The following is a 16,937-nucleotide window of genomic DNA, read 5'->3' on the forward strand; positions in this document are numbered from 1 at the left end:
ATAGCCACACACATTTACGTTTGCAATGACCCTGCCAATCGATTTCATGGTTCTCCTTCTACAGGTGACAAACGAAGGTTTACAGCAGTTACCACGAATGAGGATTGTGGGTTGATTCCCATCCATGCTTTTCTAGTCTCACACTCTCTCCTGCAGAGGGAGGATTTCCAAAAGGGGACGATGGGACACTCTGGTGCTTGTCCAATGGACTATAGATGGAAAGGCTCATGGCTCTGCTCTGATCCAAACTGATCAGACATCCAGTCACACACAACACTCCCACTTGTCTCTAGGATTAGAACCCAAGGGGTAGAGGCAAGAGGCCAACAGGACAAGCAGGTATGGGCTGCCAAGAAATGTCTAATTAGTTCTCATTCCAGGCCTGGGTCATCCAAGTGTGAAGGGACCCAACACGCAGAAGCCAAGGGACAGCTGAGAGAAAACTGGTCCACTGAGCCAGTCCTTTCCTAGCTTTAGAAGCCTGCCCACAGCAGACAAGATGCAGAACTTCAGGCAGCTGCAGGCAGCCAGAGTGTGCCAGGATCCAAAACCACATCTAATTCTAAGCCCTTCAAGCACCAGGTAAGGGACCTGTGTCTTCGCTCTTGTGAGTCCATGCCAAGACCGCAGCACAAGTGTATCTCTCTGGGGAAAATAATTACTGAAATAATAATAAAATAAAATTAAAAAATACCAGGGGGGTTTCAAAAAGAACTGCTGTAAGGTGCACATCCAATTAGAACATCATTCTGACCAGGCTATACATAGTTTCCAAAACATTTCTCTAATGAGCACAATTTCCGTAAGTGTAATAAAGAAACGTTATCTAGCACTCTCGGACTCTGACTCCAAATTGGTCAGACAGTCCTTCAAACAGTCTGCAAGAAAGTTCCAGAATGCATGAGAAGAAGACAGTGAGGACAAAGGAATGCAGCGAGATGGGAAGAGCGAAAATGAAAAACAAACCCAGGTTACACCTGCACTGTATTTGCAGACGAGTGAGCAGCCAGACACTGTAATTAAGCCTGGCCTCACTCCAGAATAATCGCTAATCAACTGCTCGCAACTCCAAACACCAGGAAAGACAGACACCAGGCAGGAAAATAATGAGAATATCAAGATAGGAAATAAGGCAGACAGAGCCATGGAAAAGTTGGAGGCTGTGAGCAGAGAGAGAGGCACGGAGCTGTGTGGAGGGACCTAGGGCCCGCTGAGAAGGATAGCAGAAACAGGGCGGCTGCCTAGCTGCCTACCAGCCCTGGACCTAGCCCCCGGCTGTATCTCATGGTCTCCCAGTATTGGCGGCCCACTCACCCTCACACTGGCCCTGCCGTGTCATCCGATACCCGCTGTCACAGTACTCGCACCGGAACGCCCCAACAGTGTTGATGCAGCGACCCTCCCTACACACGTCAGGCCTCAGACATTCATCCACATCTGTATGAGACACAAAGTAGTGTCCAGGTTTATTAAGTGTTGTCCAGGTTGGTTAATGTTTTTATTTGCTACGGTTTTTTTCCCTTTAGTTTCTAATTAGCACACAGAGTAATAGATTTCCTTTAGGGCCTTTACAAACAGACTTAGTTTTTGTTATTTACTTCTTCTCCTCCACCTGTTCTCCAACCCTGTCTTTCTGCTGCTGCCCCCGACCTTTCCTCTCCCTGCTCCTTCCTCTCCCAATGACTTCCTTTCTGCTTTGACATCATACATTTTCTATTAACCACCAACCCCCTTTTTTTCAAAACCTCCTTTTCCCCATTCTCATAGGTCCCTTTCTGGTTTCCTGGTCTCTATCCATACATAGTTCCGTAAAAACAAACATAAATACGAAGTTAGAAGTTGCAAATAAAAGAGAACATGCAAGTTCTGGTTTTCTGAGTCTAGGTTAACTCACTTAGTATTTTCCAGAAAATTTAGTGATTTCATTTTTCTTTTGAGCAGGAAAAAAACCCTTCCATTGTGTGTGTGTGTGTGTGTGTATGTGTATGTGTATGTGTATGTGTGTGTGTGTGTGTGTGTGTGTGTGTGTATGTGTGTCTGTCTCTCTGTGTGGGTATCTCACATTTTCATTCTCTCTTCACAGATATCTAGGATGGTTCCATGTCTTGGCTACCGTAAATAGCTCAGTAACAGCTATAGGTGTGTGTATCTGTGGCAGGATGTAGAGTCTTTGGGCATATATATCGAGAAATGCTATAGCTGGGTCATATTTGTAACGTTTGAGAAGTCTGCACACTGATTTCATAGTGACTGTACCAGTTATGTTTTGCAAAGATACCACTTGCGACCTCTCCTTTCTCTCTCTTTAAATATGAAATATTCGGTTTGTACTCGCATTTCTTTGATGTATTCAACATACTCTCAAGTTGCATGTTTTGACTGATGTGGTGGTGGTAATAAACAAAAAATACTCTCTTTATTGCACACCTTTGATCTTCTTCCTTTCAAAGTATTGTCTCCCACTATCAAGCAGGTTGCTACACCATAGCTGATGCTTAATACAAGAATGTTGGATTATTCGTAAAAACTGAACTAGCCCATCCCCCAAGATCCAATGTCAGGAAGAACACCATCATTACCTATACAGTTAGTACCCTCCTCATTGGCCATAAACCCTGCTGGGCAAATACACAGGAAACTTCCCTCTGTGTTCTCACAACGGCCCTGGGAGCAGAGGTGCTGGACCTGAGCACATTCATCAATGTCTGTTAACAAGAATACAGTGAGAAAGATTAGGGCTGTGTAGCAAGGACCTTGTTTCCCTCTTCTGTAAAACACCAAATACCAATGCTATCCCCAGGGGCTCAGAGAGATCTGTATAAGCAAGAAGAACAGCAAAAAGGAAAGGACCTTTCTCCCCAGTGTCAGTAGGGAATGTTTTAGTTTCAAAGGGTGAAACTTAAAAACAATACTGAAACAACCCACAAAATATCACACTAGTGTTTCAAAAATATAGATTTCAGCTCAGTAGAGAAGGCTGTTCTGGCAAGCAGGGTCACCCCAGCACGGGGTCACCTTCATCAGGATAGTCAGGGACAATCCCACCGGCAAAGAGCTCGGAGCCGTTGCTGGGTCATAATCACTATTAACTTTCCTACTTAAGTGTCTCAGGTGATTACACATGACAGATGCATGAGAAAGCAAACATCTGGGGGCTATCTATTTTACCTCCCCATCTACCTACACATACATGTGACATGCACATGTCTTAAAACATAGTAAATTTTCTTTTAAAAAGAAAAATTAGAGTTAACACATGATAATTATTTACTAAGTTGTAGAATGTCCATTAGATAACCCCCTACCTCAGAACCACAAAGCTCCCTCACTTAGGAATCCATTTTTCAGGCTAGCTGTAGAGACTGAATTTAGACTTTGCGTGTATACATGAATTCATCGCTGCCGCGGGTATCCGTGTTGATTTGTTTGGGCTAAATACATGATTGCAGGTAGCTATTGCTAGAGTTCAGACCTTATTTACTTTTATAAAGCAGCTCGCCTTTATGCAAATGGCCTACCTGGAACAGGGTAAGGGCATTAAACCCAGAAGTAAGGGAATCCTGATGCTTGGGCAAACTATTCCTTAGGTCTCTTTAAAAAAGTAAACAGTGATCATTTCACACACAAAAAAAAATGATGAAAATTAAGAAACATTCTCAATTTGCAACTGTCTCCCATTCCACAGTCTGTCTGCCACACCACCTGTGTCCCTTACCAACGCACTTCCTCTGCTGCTCACTGAACTTGTAGCCCTCATAGCAGATACAGGTATACCTCACAGGCAGGTTGATGCAGTGTCCTGCTCCGCAGATGTCTGGGTTCACAGTACATTCGTTGATTTCTTTAAAAGAAACAAAACAGTGTGAAAAACACCATAGCAGGAGGCACTTCACTGTATCCATGCAACAAGGCTTTGTGTTTCACAAATAGCTGAGTCAGGCATTACAAGCACATATCTAGAACACGGTGGGCTATGAACGTAACAGTCAATTCAAGCAACTGCTTTATGACTGATCAGCTAGCTGCATGTAAGCTCATCCCTGATGAATCAAGTTCAAAGATGAACTCCAGTGGAAGCTCAGAATTCTTCCATGATGAAGGCTGTTAGAAAATCAGTCCTTCACAAAGCAAGTTCTTCTTGCATGGCCTATCAAAGAGTTCCCCTCGATTCTATTTCTGCTTAGGTGAGGGAATCTGAATCATCCCATGATCTCTCCTAATGGGAAATGAATGAGGACTATCTATTCATTGGCAGTCCAAATGAGAGGTCCCCAGAAGAAATGACCATGCTGCTGCAAAATTATTAGGACTCTACTATCCAGAGTCCTAACTCTTCTACATGTATCCTACAACTTTAAAATCATCACACTTTACGTTAGCAAAGTAGACCCATCCTTTAAATTATTCCATCCCTCCCTTGTTCTCCTCCTGATGCTCCTGTGACTCTTCCTGCTTCCAGCAAACCTGAAGAGTATTATGCGCCTCAAACCCTCATTTCCCTCTCTCTCTCTCTCTCTCTCTCTCTCTCTCTCTCTCACACACACACACACACACACACACAAACAAACAAACATACACACAAATACACAATCACAAACATCATACACCGTCACATTATGGTGGAGATCCCTAGGAATGTACAAAAATGAGCTTCATTAAGCCAAAGGATGCAGGATGCAAAAGTACCTTTCTGAGATGGATTGCCCTACCTAAGGCACTTTATCTTCAGTGAGCCTTGCAGAAAAGTATAATGGCAGAGCACAGTAAGTACAGCCAATGGCTTTGATGGCTTGCAGTCAGAAAAAGGTACAAATTGTGCTCCTATTTATAGTCCCGTAGCATGGGACAAGTTACTCAGTCATTTCTAGAGGATACTTTTTCACAAGTGCAAAATGGAAATAATCAGAGTTCCAACTTCAGAGTATGACCTTGAAAAGGGAAGAGCTAAATGACACATGCACCTTAATGTGCGGCTCAAAGAAGTTAGTCATCATTGCTGTGACTATTGTTCACAATGAAGTCATAGAAGAACCTAACACGGATGGAGAAATGGCTCTGCAGTTAAGAACACTGGTTACTCTTCCAGAGGACCTATACTGAATTCTCAGCAAACACACAGTCTGCAACACCCAGTCAGTCCCAAGAAATCTGACACCCTCTTCTGGCCTCCACACAAACCAAGCACTCAAATGGTGCATGTGTGCAGACACACCCACACCCACATATAAAATAAAATAAATACAATATTATTTCTATGTTCTACAAAACTCTGAAGATAAAAGGTAAAAAGACTGGCACTGGTTTATGCTCATAGACTCTCAGGTAAAAATTTTCCACTGGGAATTTCATAGTAGGAAAATAGAAAAAATAAATTTCCACCTATCATTTATCCATTATGGGTAGATGCCTCCTTTGAAAATGATTAGCATTTAGAGCTCTTAGCTTGTTAATTATTGAAATTCCTATACATATTTTTGACTATTTTCTTAAAACAGGAAAAGCCAAATTTACAAAAATAAAATTAATTCATTGGAAGGTGAATTAATATCCTATGGCAATGATTGAGAGTGAACTAAAAGGCTATAATACTAGGGTTTAATCCAAAAGGTTTGATCAGTACATTCCGCCTCATAAATCCCAATTTCTTGATTATCAAATATTTATTTGTTACTTTTCAGGCAGAACTATAGGTTGGAAGTTTTACACACATGAATAAAAATAACCATGTGAAGGAAAGATGGTTAACAATGAGAACTCTTCTTCGGTTGCAGGAAATGAGATGAGTAACATGGGTCTTTCAACCCGGCACACTAAAGTAGAGCTGTGAGGCTAAAGTTCACAGGTGATGAACGCTGAGGAATTTGGGGGTGACTACCTTAGAAATTAAGCATTTAGAGGCACAGCTCAAAGATACTGGTCCTGGCTGGTGGGGTATTAAAACATGTATGGAACTTCTATGTTGACACCACTAGAGGCTACCAAGAAATGCATCAAGGAAGGAAGGAAGAAACGAAGGAAAGAAGGAAGGGACGTTCCTACAACATACTCGATTTCTTCATTATTCATACCATTTAGCTGTGATTAATTATTGTTATCAATGTTTTGTTGTCAAAGGTTGCTTCTATTGACTTGCTTAGCAAGATCCCACTCTCCTAGAGAGAGTGAGGAAGAGCCTCACTCACTTTCAGAAAAGTCTATCTGCTTTCTAGAAAGCAAACACTGAAGAGTTAGTCAGAATCAGTGTTTTCCTTAGAGTGAGCATAAATCACCTGAGATTGGTGTTACATTTCTATCATTCTAGAATTGGGAGATGGGACGGGGGGGAACTGAAGGTTCAAGGTCAGCCTAAGCTACGTAATTAGACCGTGCTTCAAAGAGCTAAGCACTAAGCTTAAAGTACTTTTCTAATATGAAAAAGGCCCTGGGCTTGGGTATGGTTTCTAGCATGCTCGCGAGTGTACATGTCCGTGTGTGCGCATGTATATGTATGTATGTTTTTAACCTTTTAAAGTATGTTTTCCTCGGCTTTTCCTCACTCCATATTAGGTTTTCATACACAGAAAGTTGAGTATTGAGTATTATGTCTTTTATTTTCATTTCTGTTCTCTCAGACAGGCTTTCTCTGTGAAGCTTGGCTGTCCTGGACTCACTTTGAAGACCAGGCTGGCCTTGAACCCACAGCTATCCACCTGCCTCTGCCTCCTTGAGTGCTGGGATTAAAGGCTTGTGCGACCATGCCTGGCTAGGATTCTGTCTTGATAGAAAAACATTTCTGCCTTTTCTGGGTTTAATGGAAAAGACAAGATGCATTTCATTTTCCCAAGAGTCTCTCACCTGCAGGCATGTGAACTCATTCCTACAGAATGGGCCAGTTTAGGAAGAGACACACAGTTCTTTTAGAAACTGTCTGCATGAGTGCTGGAAATGCAGCTAGGACATAGCACTGAGACCAGACCTCTCAGGCAGTGCTCATTCCTGCCCTCAAGGGCTACCTGGTGAAAACGAATGGCTTTTGTTCCAAGGATTGTCTGGCGTCTCACAGGGATTTTCAAGTGAGTGTCCCGTTGGACTCTTTTCTGTGCCCATCAAAATGCTTACACGTGTGCATCATGGATCACAAGACACTGCTTCCCATGATACAACCTCACCCTCACTGGCTCAAGAACCTTATTCTATTCCTTTGTCGAGAACCCACTGAAGACTTGGGGGAAGAAAAAAAACCATGAGCAAAAGCCAATGAAAAACCAAATGCTCTGTACATCTCAGCAACAAGGTCAACGGAAGACTCAACAGCTCAGTGTGTTTATTTTCTAAAGCTTAGTGGAAAGAGAAGCTTTGGGCCAGTTGTGAAAACAGGTGTGTTGATCTCAAGGTCATTTCTTCACTGTGGAATGACTCAAGGGGATGGGTGAACAAAGGAATCAGTGCACAGACAATGGAGCTGGAATAGCAAAGGGTGATTCTTTCAGACTTGAGTAACCAGTTCATTTCCCATTGGCATTGTCTTTTGAGACTGTAATGACAGTAGGAATATCCTTCAGGGACAAACATTTCAAAGGGGTCCACTCTGAGTTCTGGAAAAATCAGACTAGTAAATAGTTTTTTAAAAAACCATTCTAGCCATGATCTTTGTGGAGGTTTCTATAAGGCAACTGTGGGAGAGGAAGAGTAATTCTTGGCTGGTCTGCAAGGGCAATGGGGATAGTGCAGAAAGAGCCAAATCAAGGCAACAAATATTAACTCATGGAAAGGTTTATTAAAATGCCCTGGCTTCCCAACTTCCCCAGGAAGAGCAGAAATTGTCCCGCAACAATTGAAACAGATGTTTCCACTTTGTAAATATTTGCTAGCAAAATAAAGGTTTGACTTTTTCCAACCTATCCTTCAGCTATTATGACACTGTGCAAAATCAAGAATTTATATGCTGAAATGCCTGATTTATTTAGAAACGGTAGGCCAATAATGTAGCAAGCCTCCAAGTCAGCTGCCCAGAGTGGAAACTAACGCTTCCCACAAATACTCAGCTCCTTTTATAATTACTGCATATTCAAGGGTGTGTGGACAGATCCAAAAAGACTACTTTCCAATCTCATAATCACACAGAGATATCATCACTGAGCAACGTGGAACTGATTGTGTTTAGTTTAGAATCTTAGATTAGTCCTTTCTTCAGCTGTAGGAGAAAACAGCAGTAAGACACGGCACTGATCATGTCTAGACTTTAAAGGAGAAGAACTAAAAACTAAAAACAATGTTCCTGTGATAAATTATGCGAGAGTTCCTTAAATCTGTATCTTTGGTCTTCACATTAAACCACCAGGAATGTTTACATTTTGACTGAAAGTGAAATTTGGCATGAAACCATATTCTCATGCTATTGTACCTCGTGTTTATGTAACGGCTCTGCAGTTGCAGATACATCAATTAGAAGACTCTCTGTTTGTAATATTCTTCCTAAGGATGGATTCCTTCCAAAAAGTTATTTTACTAAAGGGAGTGGAAGTAACAACTGTTACACAAAACAAACAAAAAAAATTCACAATCACTTGTTTCCTGGAAGGAAATATTTGTGCTTCCAACATGCGATAGCAGATGTTAGCCCTGAATATCTGCCAGACCAAATTGAGCTGTCTTCTTACAACTTCATATAGCAGGGCCACATTCGCCTTTCTTCCAATCAGCTCTGTCGTTCCACTGAAGCCCAGAGCCCCCCACTTGTTAATCCTCACATGTTTGCATTTAAGAGCTGAAACCAAGACGACCAGGGCTGCAGAGATGGCTCAGCGGTTATGTGCACACTCCGCTTGTCCAGAACCACCCATGGTGGGTGACTGACAACCACCTGTTCCAAGACTTCTTTTGGACTCTGCAGACACTATACCCACACATGCACAGACCCCATGCCCACATATACAAACATACAATACATATATACATACACACACATAGATAATTGAAAATATTCATTTGAAAAAAAGACATTCAGAATCATTTCTATAGTTTTGTTAAATGATGAACTACGTTTAACTATTCAAAATATAATTAACTTTTATAAAAGTGCAAAAAATGCCAGACATGCAAATTCAGAACTAAATTTACTGTCACGTTAGGAAATAGAAATGCAATACTTATTTTAAAAAGCCTGTGAATTCATTGTCACATGACATTTTATAACACTGAGGTAAATAATTATAGGGTTTTTCTTTCCAAAAAGAGTACATTACATGCTTATATGTTTTCAAATGATCAGGGCAGATGTATGCACATATGGGCTCAGAATATAGAGTAACAATTTCAATCATGCCTATTTAAAAATTCATTATCATTTGTGTTAGATCATAGAGCCTATATTTTATCAAAACTGTATCTGTATGCCTGTTTATCATCTGTATAAATCTATATATCTGTATCTCTCAATATATCTGTCTCTCTGTCACCACCCCACACACACACTGAAGTCCATCCTACCATGCCCCCAAAGTCTCCATCAACAGAGTTTATCAGAATGCTCAGAGCTCAAAATTCTCACTTTCTCTCCCTCCCCATTTGTAGCCCAGGATAACTTTTACATCCTACACAGTCCCTGACTCCATGTCCCTTGGCATGAGGTGAGGTGAAGCCAGGACATGTGGCTGAAACCTGACCACCATCCCTAAAAGCCTTTAAGAGTTGGCAGCTCCCCCTTTTTTCCCTATGGTTCTGAAGGCTCTCTCTCCCTTCCAGACCCCATCATGATAAAAAGGTATGATCTTCTCCTAATGGTCTCTACTTCAGAGCCTCATCATGGCTGCCTATGGCCATGATCCTGTACATGAGGGCAATTTCATATTAGTCCACCTTCTAACAAATCTCTTCTTTCATCATAGAGCTCCAAAAACATTTTTGCTCACATTTCTATAGCTCTCTACTTGGTATTAATAATGAAATCCAAGCCAAGCGGTGGGTGGTGGCACACACTTTTAATCCCAGCACTCAGGAGGCAGAGGCTGGTGGATCTTTGTGAGTTCGAGGTCAGCATGATCTACACAGTGAGTTCTAGGACGGCCAAGGCTATACAGGGAAACCCTGTCTTGAAAAACCAACAAAAAGGAAGGAAGGAAGGAAGGAAGGAAGGAAGGAAGGAAGGAAGGAAGGAAGGAAGGAAGGAAGGAGAAAAGAAAAGAAGAAAAAAGAAAAGAAAAATTTTTAAATTGAAATCCAAGAGGCGATCTCATGTGGCTCAGGGAAGACCAAGGCTTTGGTGCAAGTGTGTCTCAATTCTATTGCTGAACTAGGTGAAAGGTCGTGGTTGAACCCATAGCCTGCCTGTTTCTTCTTTGTTGCTTAGCATTTTATTCTCTACAATTGGATGTTTGGGTTGTTTTCACTTTTCTCTATTACAGATTATGTTGAAATCCCATATTTGTGCTTCTCAGTGTCATTTATCCTTACCATAAGAATAATCTTACTACATCTTTTAATTTCCCCATTATTAAGGACATTATCATTTTGTATTTCCTCATTTGTTTCAAAAGCAGTACATCTCTACATTTTTAAAATAAGGATTAAAATATGGTTATTATTAGAATTTCTAAAATACACAGAATCGTATCTAAGAGCATGAAGATCACCTATAACCCTATCAGCTCATCATTGGTGAATGTGAGTGCATTTTCTTTCTGTCTGCTTTTTCCTATTCGTAGGCATTTAAAAGTAAAACTGGAATCATGACATTGTGTCCTATATTTCTTAGTAAGTATTATTCCAGAAATATTTCTTTAAGTAATAAATATTCTTTTAAAACATTAATAGCTCTATAATATGTCACTGCACATATACTATGATTTCCTTATGCAATTCATCTCCAATACATTTGCCGTTACGACTTACCATGCATTTGGTGTTAGGCTTTAAGTGTAGTTCACGCCCGTGTTTTCACAGGACGCACAGAACAGCCAGCACTCCACTAACCTGTGACTTGGGTGGGAGCAATCACCTGGCTAGCGCTGGATGTAGATGCTTCGGGGGCCACTTCCACAGGCACAGGGGGCGATGCCTTTTCAATCACCGCTGCACGAGGGAGGGGGGATGTGAAAATTAGACCTCAGCATGTACACTGGCATTCCTGTGCAAAATGCAAGTTTAAGACTTCCTCTAAATAATACAGCAGCTCCGTTCAAGAGCTGAGGACGATCCTGAAAGCTCATGGTACTAAGTCATGACTCCTGTTGGACAATATAGTAAAAAACTGAGATTTCAAAATCTATGACTACTTGATAAATAAAAATGTTCCAATTTTATTTATTTATACTCACACTGTACACCGCTCCTGATCACTGATCTCCTGATCAGCCTCTTAGCTGACCTTTCCTGTCATCTTACACACATTGCCCTTTCCACACTAACTTTGTGCTCGTGTAGAAATGTATTAAACTGGACTGAAGTAGGCATTTCACAATGAAATCAATGATATAGCCCAATGATTCATTAAACACACACACACAAACACACGCTCCTTACAATTTTCTTCAGAATACTCTTATAAACAACACATATCAGCACAGATTACCTGGAAACGGTCGCTGAATTTTAATAGTTGAAACCCCTGGGGAGAGCTGGGGTTGTCCAGGCTCAATTCTGGTTTTCTCTTGATCCAGTGAAGGTATTTCCTGGGTGGTTGTTGAGAGAGAGAGAGAGAGAGAGAGAGAGAGAGAGAGAGAGAATTCAGGAATTACTTTTGTTTCCCCACACAGTGTTATTTATTTATTTAATTAATTACACTCTCAGAAAGGCTCTATCACAGGATCAGATACACACATCTATATATGTGATTTTAAAGCATTGTGCTGTTACCATGGTCAAATTCTTACTTTCAGCAGTTGTGCTGTCTGTAAACATCTCATCCATCTCCTTGGAGTTCAAAGTCAAACTTTGAAAGCAAGGACCTCGGCCCAGAGTCCCACGTCTTATCTCCAACTGGGCAACACTAGCCCTAATTGGGGACTGACTATCCATGTCACTCACAGGGGGCCGTGGCCACATTTCGTGGATTAAATGATTGATCTAACAACCAAGCCGTAAAGAAGAAAACCCACTAAGTTTAGGTACTTTGAACCAGGTGGTCACTGTGGCCTTCTCTCATCCCAAATTTAACAAGGTAATATCCCAGGTTCTCTCAGCAGCAGTAGGCTGGCAGAGACCAGGGGCTGCCTAACTGGACCTCAAACAATAAAGGAATAAAAAAAAAAGCCATGCTTCGTCACAGCTCAGCTTTCAGCTGTAGCTCTGTAGGGGCTCACGTCAAGGACAGTTGAGCTAGTTAGGTAAGGATCTGTGCTTTTCCTCAATCAGCATGGGGCCAGAGCGCTCAGGGTACCTCATTAAGGGCATTCATCAAGTTACTTCCTCACTGTTACTCAACTTCCTCCTTCTCTGGCTTAATTTGCAAAAAGCCCACTTCCCGACCTCGATTTCACTCTTGTCCTATCTCTTGGCTTTTGTTACTACCTTTTATGCTTCTACAGTAGACAACCCTCACAGACGACTTCATCGAAACCCAATTTTGCAAGTATGAGTTGAGTACTATGGGCATACCACAAATTCCTCATACTCTCACACCTGACCCCTCTTCTACAAAATCGGTCTCTGAAAGTAATTCCATCCTTTCTGTCAACAATCAATAACCCATTCCACCCAGATTTAGTCACTTTTGGGGGCTCCCTCTTTCATTCTACACTCTCAAATCTGCCCTTGTTCAGTATTCTTTGTAGTGGTCTACCATTTTCTCTCTTTGGTTCTTTCTTTCTGTGTGCGAGTGTATGTGTGTGTAGGGGGTATGTATGTTCCCACACATGCACTACCACATGTGTGTGCACATGCACTTGTGCATGCTAGTGCAACTTCACCTATGTTCCTGCACATGTAGGGACCGGAGGTTGACATAACCTATCTTCCTTACTCACTCTTCACCTTATCACTTGAGACAGTATCTCTTCTTTCTCAATTACAGTTACAATAAACTACATCATAAAAAGAGAAGGACAAAGCTGAATTTTGACGGGTTTGTTCAGGCAGCTGACTGGCATACTTACCATGATTTTTCCTTTGTATCATTCCGAGATAAACTGAAAATCAACAAAATTGTAAGCTACTGCACATCATCCATCTTTCAAGATGCGAACCGAGCCACAGCTGTGCAAGTCGTGATTTCTTTCAGGCTCAATATACCATGATATCGCTCAAGATAAGTGTAATTGTTTCCCAATCATCATCTCCTTCTTAGGGATTCTTTTAACACTTATATGATAACAAATGCTACACACCAACAATTAAAACACTATTTGAAATGTTTTATTTCGACATCTCTCTCCCATGTAAGTTTTAATACCTAGTATGTTCTCAGCAACTAAATGAATGATAGATAAATGAAAAACATTTTATAACTATATAATTTTCATATCATCAAATAAAGATTCAAGATGGGGTACAGGGAAGATGCAATATTACATAAACAGGACATCAATTAAGCAAATGTTCATTTTCCCTGCTATAGAGTCTCACTATTCCTAGTCCGACTTCATGCTGCCAAACCTAAGGCTGATCGAATTTTGTCTAAAATTTCTAAGAAACAACATTCAAGTATTTAATTGTGGCTTTCAAGAGTAAGTGCTGTTTTTAATCTAATTTTATCTAATTTTAATCTAATTTGATCCAAATGTTTGTGTTAAATTTTAGTTTAATCAGTGTCTCACTTAATTTTATGTGCATACTGAGAATACACAATTGCATGAACACAAAAGAGTCTTTTTCCCACAGTTAGTTCAGACATTCAGTTGATTATAAGTTCTGCTCATCTTTTTCTTCTGTCCAGGATTTAGCTTCTGTGGGAATAGGTGGTCTTCCTCACCCCATCCCTGTGACCTATCAGATGTCACTCTCTGAGCACTGAGAATAGCAACACCATTTAGAAAATCCTGTCATATAATTTCTCATATTGATGAAATTTTTTTTACACTAAATGATCTATAATATGAATGTCGTAAAGTTCAAAGTTAAAAAAAAACTATACATATCTTTAAAAAAGTGTTTTGAAGTCAAAAAAGAGAGAAGACTTAAAAAAACAATGAATGAATTACCTTCTCAGGAGGTGCCGTTACCACTAAAACCAGAAAAGAGAGGTGGGAATTAGCACGGCCAAGTACAAGCTACTTATCATATTTCAGTTTTCAAAAGGCATTAGAGAGCCAGCATCTCCCCCAAACAATTATGAAGCAAATTAAGCCAAATGTGGAATCCCAGCCATCTGCACCTGGAAGGATTTTACACATGAATAACAAAGAACTTTTTGTGCTCTTTCATTGTTCAGCTATCAAAGTTCAGAGATCAAAGGTTCAGAGTCTTTCATTCAAAATTAAGAAAATTAACCTCAAGTTTAAAGAAAACACTTCCTGAAACAGTATTCAATGCTTAATCCTGAGTTTTGGGAACTTCCATGTCTTAAAAAACAAATGCTTCCAATGTTCAGAAATCCATCTGATGTCAGTGTTAAAAAAAAAAAGAATATGTTTTTCATTGAGAACTTTCATGAAAACTTTTTGCACCTTTAATATAATACAGTTTTTAATGAAGGCTTCTGATTACGTTCATGCTAACTAAATCAAACAAAAGCCAAACCTCATAAACCAGTAAGGGACAATTATAAATTAGCATCAATATAATTAGCAACTTAAGTATTACACAATCACTAATGTTATTGTGGCAGGGTGAGGTCTTTGTATTTCTGAAGTGCTTGTTTTCATTAAGCAATTCTTAGCACTAGTCCTCAATTTTGTTATTACTTGGAATTTTCTGAGTCACTATGCCTCCTTAACCATTAGCAAATAAGTTGGATCCATTAATTCCAGGAAGTAATGAGACTACCAGATAAATGAAAACCAGTATTCTTTCAACAGGAGGAACCTTTCTGCCCCATGAACCCATGGTTAAGGAATTCTAGAGGCAGAACCACACTTCTGCCCATCTCCTTCTGCTAAACAAAGGACGAACAACCTAGATCCTCAACGTTCCTAATGCTACGGCCCTTTAACTCAGCTACTCGTATTGTGGTAACCCCAAACCATAAATTATTTTTGTTGCTACTTTGTAACTATAATTCTTCTACTGTTATGAAGCATAATGTAAATATCTGATACGTATAACTGTCTTAGGTAACCCCTCTGAAAGAATCATTTGACCCCAAAGGGGGTTGTAACCCACAGGCTGAGATCTAGGAACGCAGAGACAATAGCTGGTGAAGTCCTACTGCTCTGTCTACCCAAGGAAGAAGTATAGCACAGTGAGTGAACTAAGAAATAGGCCAGAAGGAACCAATACTCAGGGAAGGAAGGAGGTTATGCCAAGCTCCCACATAACTCTCAAATAGGCACCCTAAATCCTTACCTAAGAATCAAATGGCAAAAGCTAACAAGAGCTTTTTTTCTTTTCTTTTTTAAACAGACCTAAAAGTGTTCCTTTTTTCAGGAGCGAGGCTTTTGTGTGGTAATCAAAGTAGTCAAAATATTGGAAACCTACTTTATACACCAAGGAGAGAAGAAAATCCGTCTTGTGGGTGGGTGGCCAGAGACTATCAAAACTGCAGATCTCTCGACTTTCTGCCCTTGGTCATGGGTCCCACTATACACTTTTTGTGTCTGAGTCTCGGATTTCTAAGAAGGTAAATGAAAGGACTTTACCAGGTCCCTCCTAGACCCTTGATCTGACCAGTTCCTGCTTTTCCTGCCTGTTACCTGGCATTATTCCCCTGTCAGCTATACCATTTCATGAAAGCTCAGCCCATACTTGAACATTTTTAAGCCTGTGGATTCCACTTTGTACACCAGAACTCAACAGAGGTTCCCTGGACACAGAAATGAATCTGGACTATTTCCGGAGGCTGAACATCCCCCTCCAGCAGTAAACGTCAGGCTACTACAGCTCCCCAAATGCAAGACAATGCTCTGGAATTCACAGGGTATATTGTTACCTGCTGGGCAGTGACTCATAATCAAGGAAAATGGTCCACTAAGGATGTTTAGTGGCACCTTTATTGTTGTAACAAGTGTGTGTGTGTGTGTGTGTGTGTGTGTGTGTGTGTGTGTGTGTGTTGATATCATATAAAGGTCAAAGAACACTGACAGAGCTAAACATCTGGCAATTCCCAGTAGAGCTTCCCCATCCGTTAAAAAACTACACACTTGAAAATTTCAGCAACATTAAGAGCACTCAGCCATGCTCTAGAGGGGTAAAAGCAGACACAGAAGTACACACACAGAGATGGGCAGCTAGAACCCACATCCGCCATGGAGGCTCACCTTCAGGCTCCGCCACTCCTGGCCCATGCTCCCGCGAGGTCAGGGCCTCCACTGGCTCTTCCTTGGCTGGGAGAGGTGGAGGATGAGTACTTTTAGCAACAGGTTGAGGGTTCTTTGGCTTGACAAATACAGCTTCTTTACCTATATGCTGATGGATTGGCCTGCGTCTATGAACGCCAGAAACCGTATAACCCATTCCACCAGGACAGATTTCCTTAAAAGCAGCTAGATTTGGGATGGGAAAATATTCCTTTTAAAAATCTAACAGTGCAAACTTATACAGAGGAAAATATCATGATGAATATCTCTTAATAAATCATCACTAATATAGGTACATTTCAAAACTTCAGAAACAGATACAAAATGTAAGCAAATTGCTTAAATTTCCAATAGACTTGCATATTTACAAAAAAATTCAACTTTTACTTGAAACAGTTATTCAACTATTAATTCCTTATTTTACCCTATTAGTATGTATGTGTGTGTGTAAATTAAAAAGGATATATATTTAGCATTAAAATTTATGTATTGTATTTATATGCTAGTAGCCAATATGCCACCATTTAGACTACATTAGATATGTATAAACTATATTACATAAAAAGATCT

The 16,937-nt window shown here is 40.5% G+C and overlaps 1 protein-coding gene and 1 long non-coding RNA gene across 8 annotated transcripts in view; one reads left to right on the forward strand and one right to left on the reverse strand.

The window, feature by feature from the left end:
• The window catches only part of Ltbp1 (latent transforming growth factor beta binding protein 1), a 374,971-nt gene that overhangs the window by 103,353 nt on the left and 254,681 nt on the right, over positions 1-16,937 (reverse strand). For 4 of the 7 annotated variants that reach the window (XM_060364375.1, XM_060364381.1, XM_060364393.1 and 1 more), the window contains 7 exons: positions 16,329-16,553; positions 14,115-14,137; positions 11,549-11,648; positions 10,951-11,049; positions 3,716-3,841; positions 2,580-2,705; positions 1,315-1,437 (listed from right to left, as the gene is read on the reverse strand). In XM_060364375.1, the coding sequence (XP_060220358.1) occupies positions 1,315-1,437; positions 2,580-2,705; positions 3,716-3,841; positions 10,951-11,049; positions 11,549-11,648; positions 14,115-14,137; positions 16,329-16,553 (822 nt within the window). The remainder of the gene's footprint in view (positions 1-1,314; positions 1,438-2,579; positions 2,706-3,715; positions 3,842-10,950; positions 11,050-11,548; positions 11,649-14,114; positions 14,138-16,328; positions 16,554-16,937) is intronic. The other 3 variants (XM_060364387.1, XM_060364408.1, XM_060364376.1) reach the window with 2 other exon arrangements.
• Positions 433-16,937, forward strand: part of LOC132646367 (uncharacterized) — a 33,240-nt gene continuing 16,735 nt past the window's right edge. The window contains exon 1 of the long non-coding RNA XR_009584577.1: positions 433-582. This is a non-coding gene — a long non-coding RNA (uncharacterized LOC132646367). The remainder of the gene's footprint in view (positions 583-16,937) is intronic.

The sequence above is a fragment of the Meriones unguiculatus genome, chromosome 1 (genome assembly GCF_030254825.1).
Source record: "Meriones unguiculatus strain TT.TT164.6M chromosome 1, Bangor_MerUng_6.1, whole genome shotgun sequence".
In the NCBI taxonomy this organism is placed as follows: Eukaryota; Metazoa; Chordata; class Mammalia; order Rodentia; family Muridae; genus Meriones; species Meriones unguiculatus.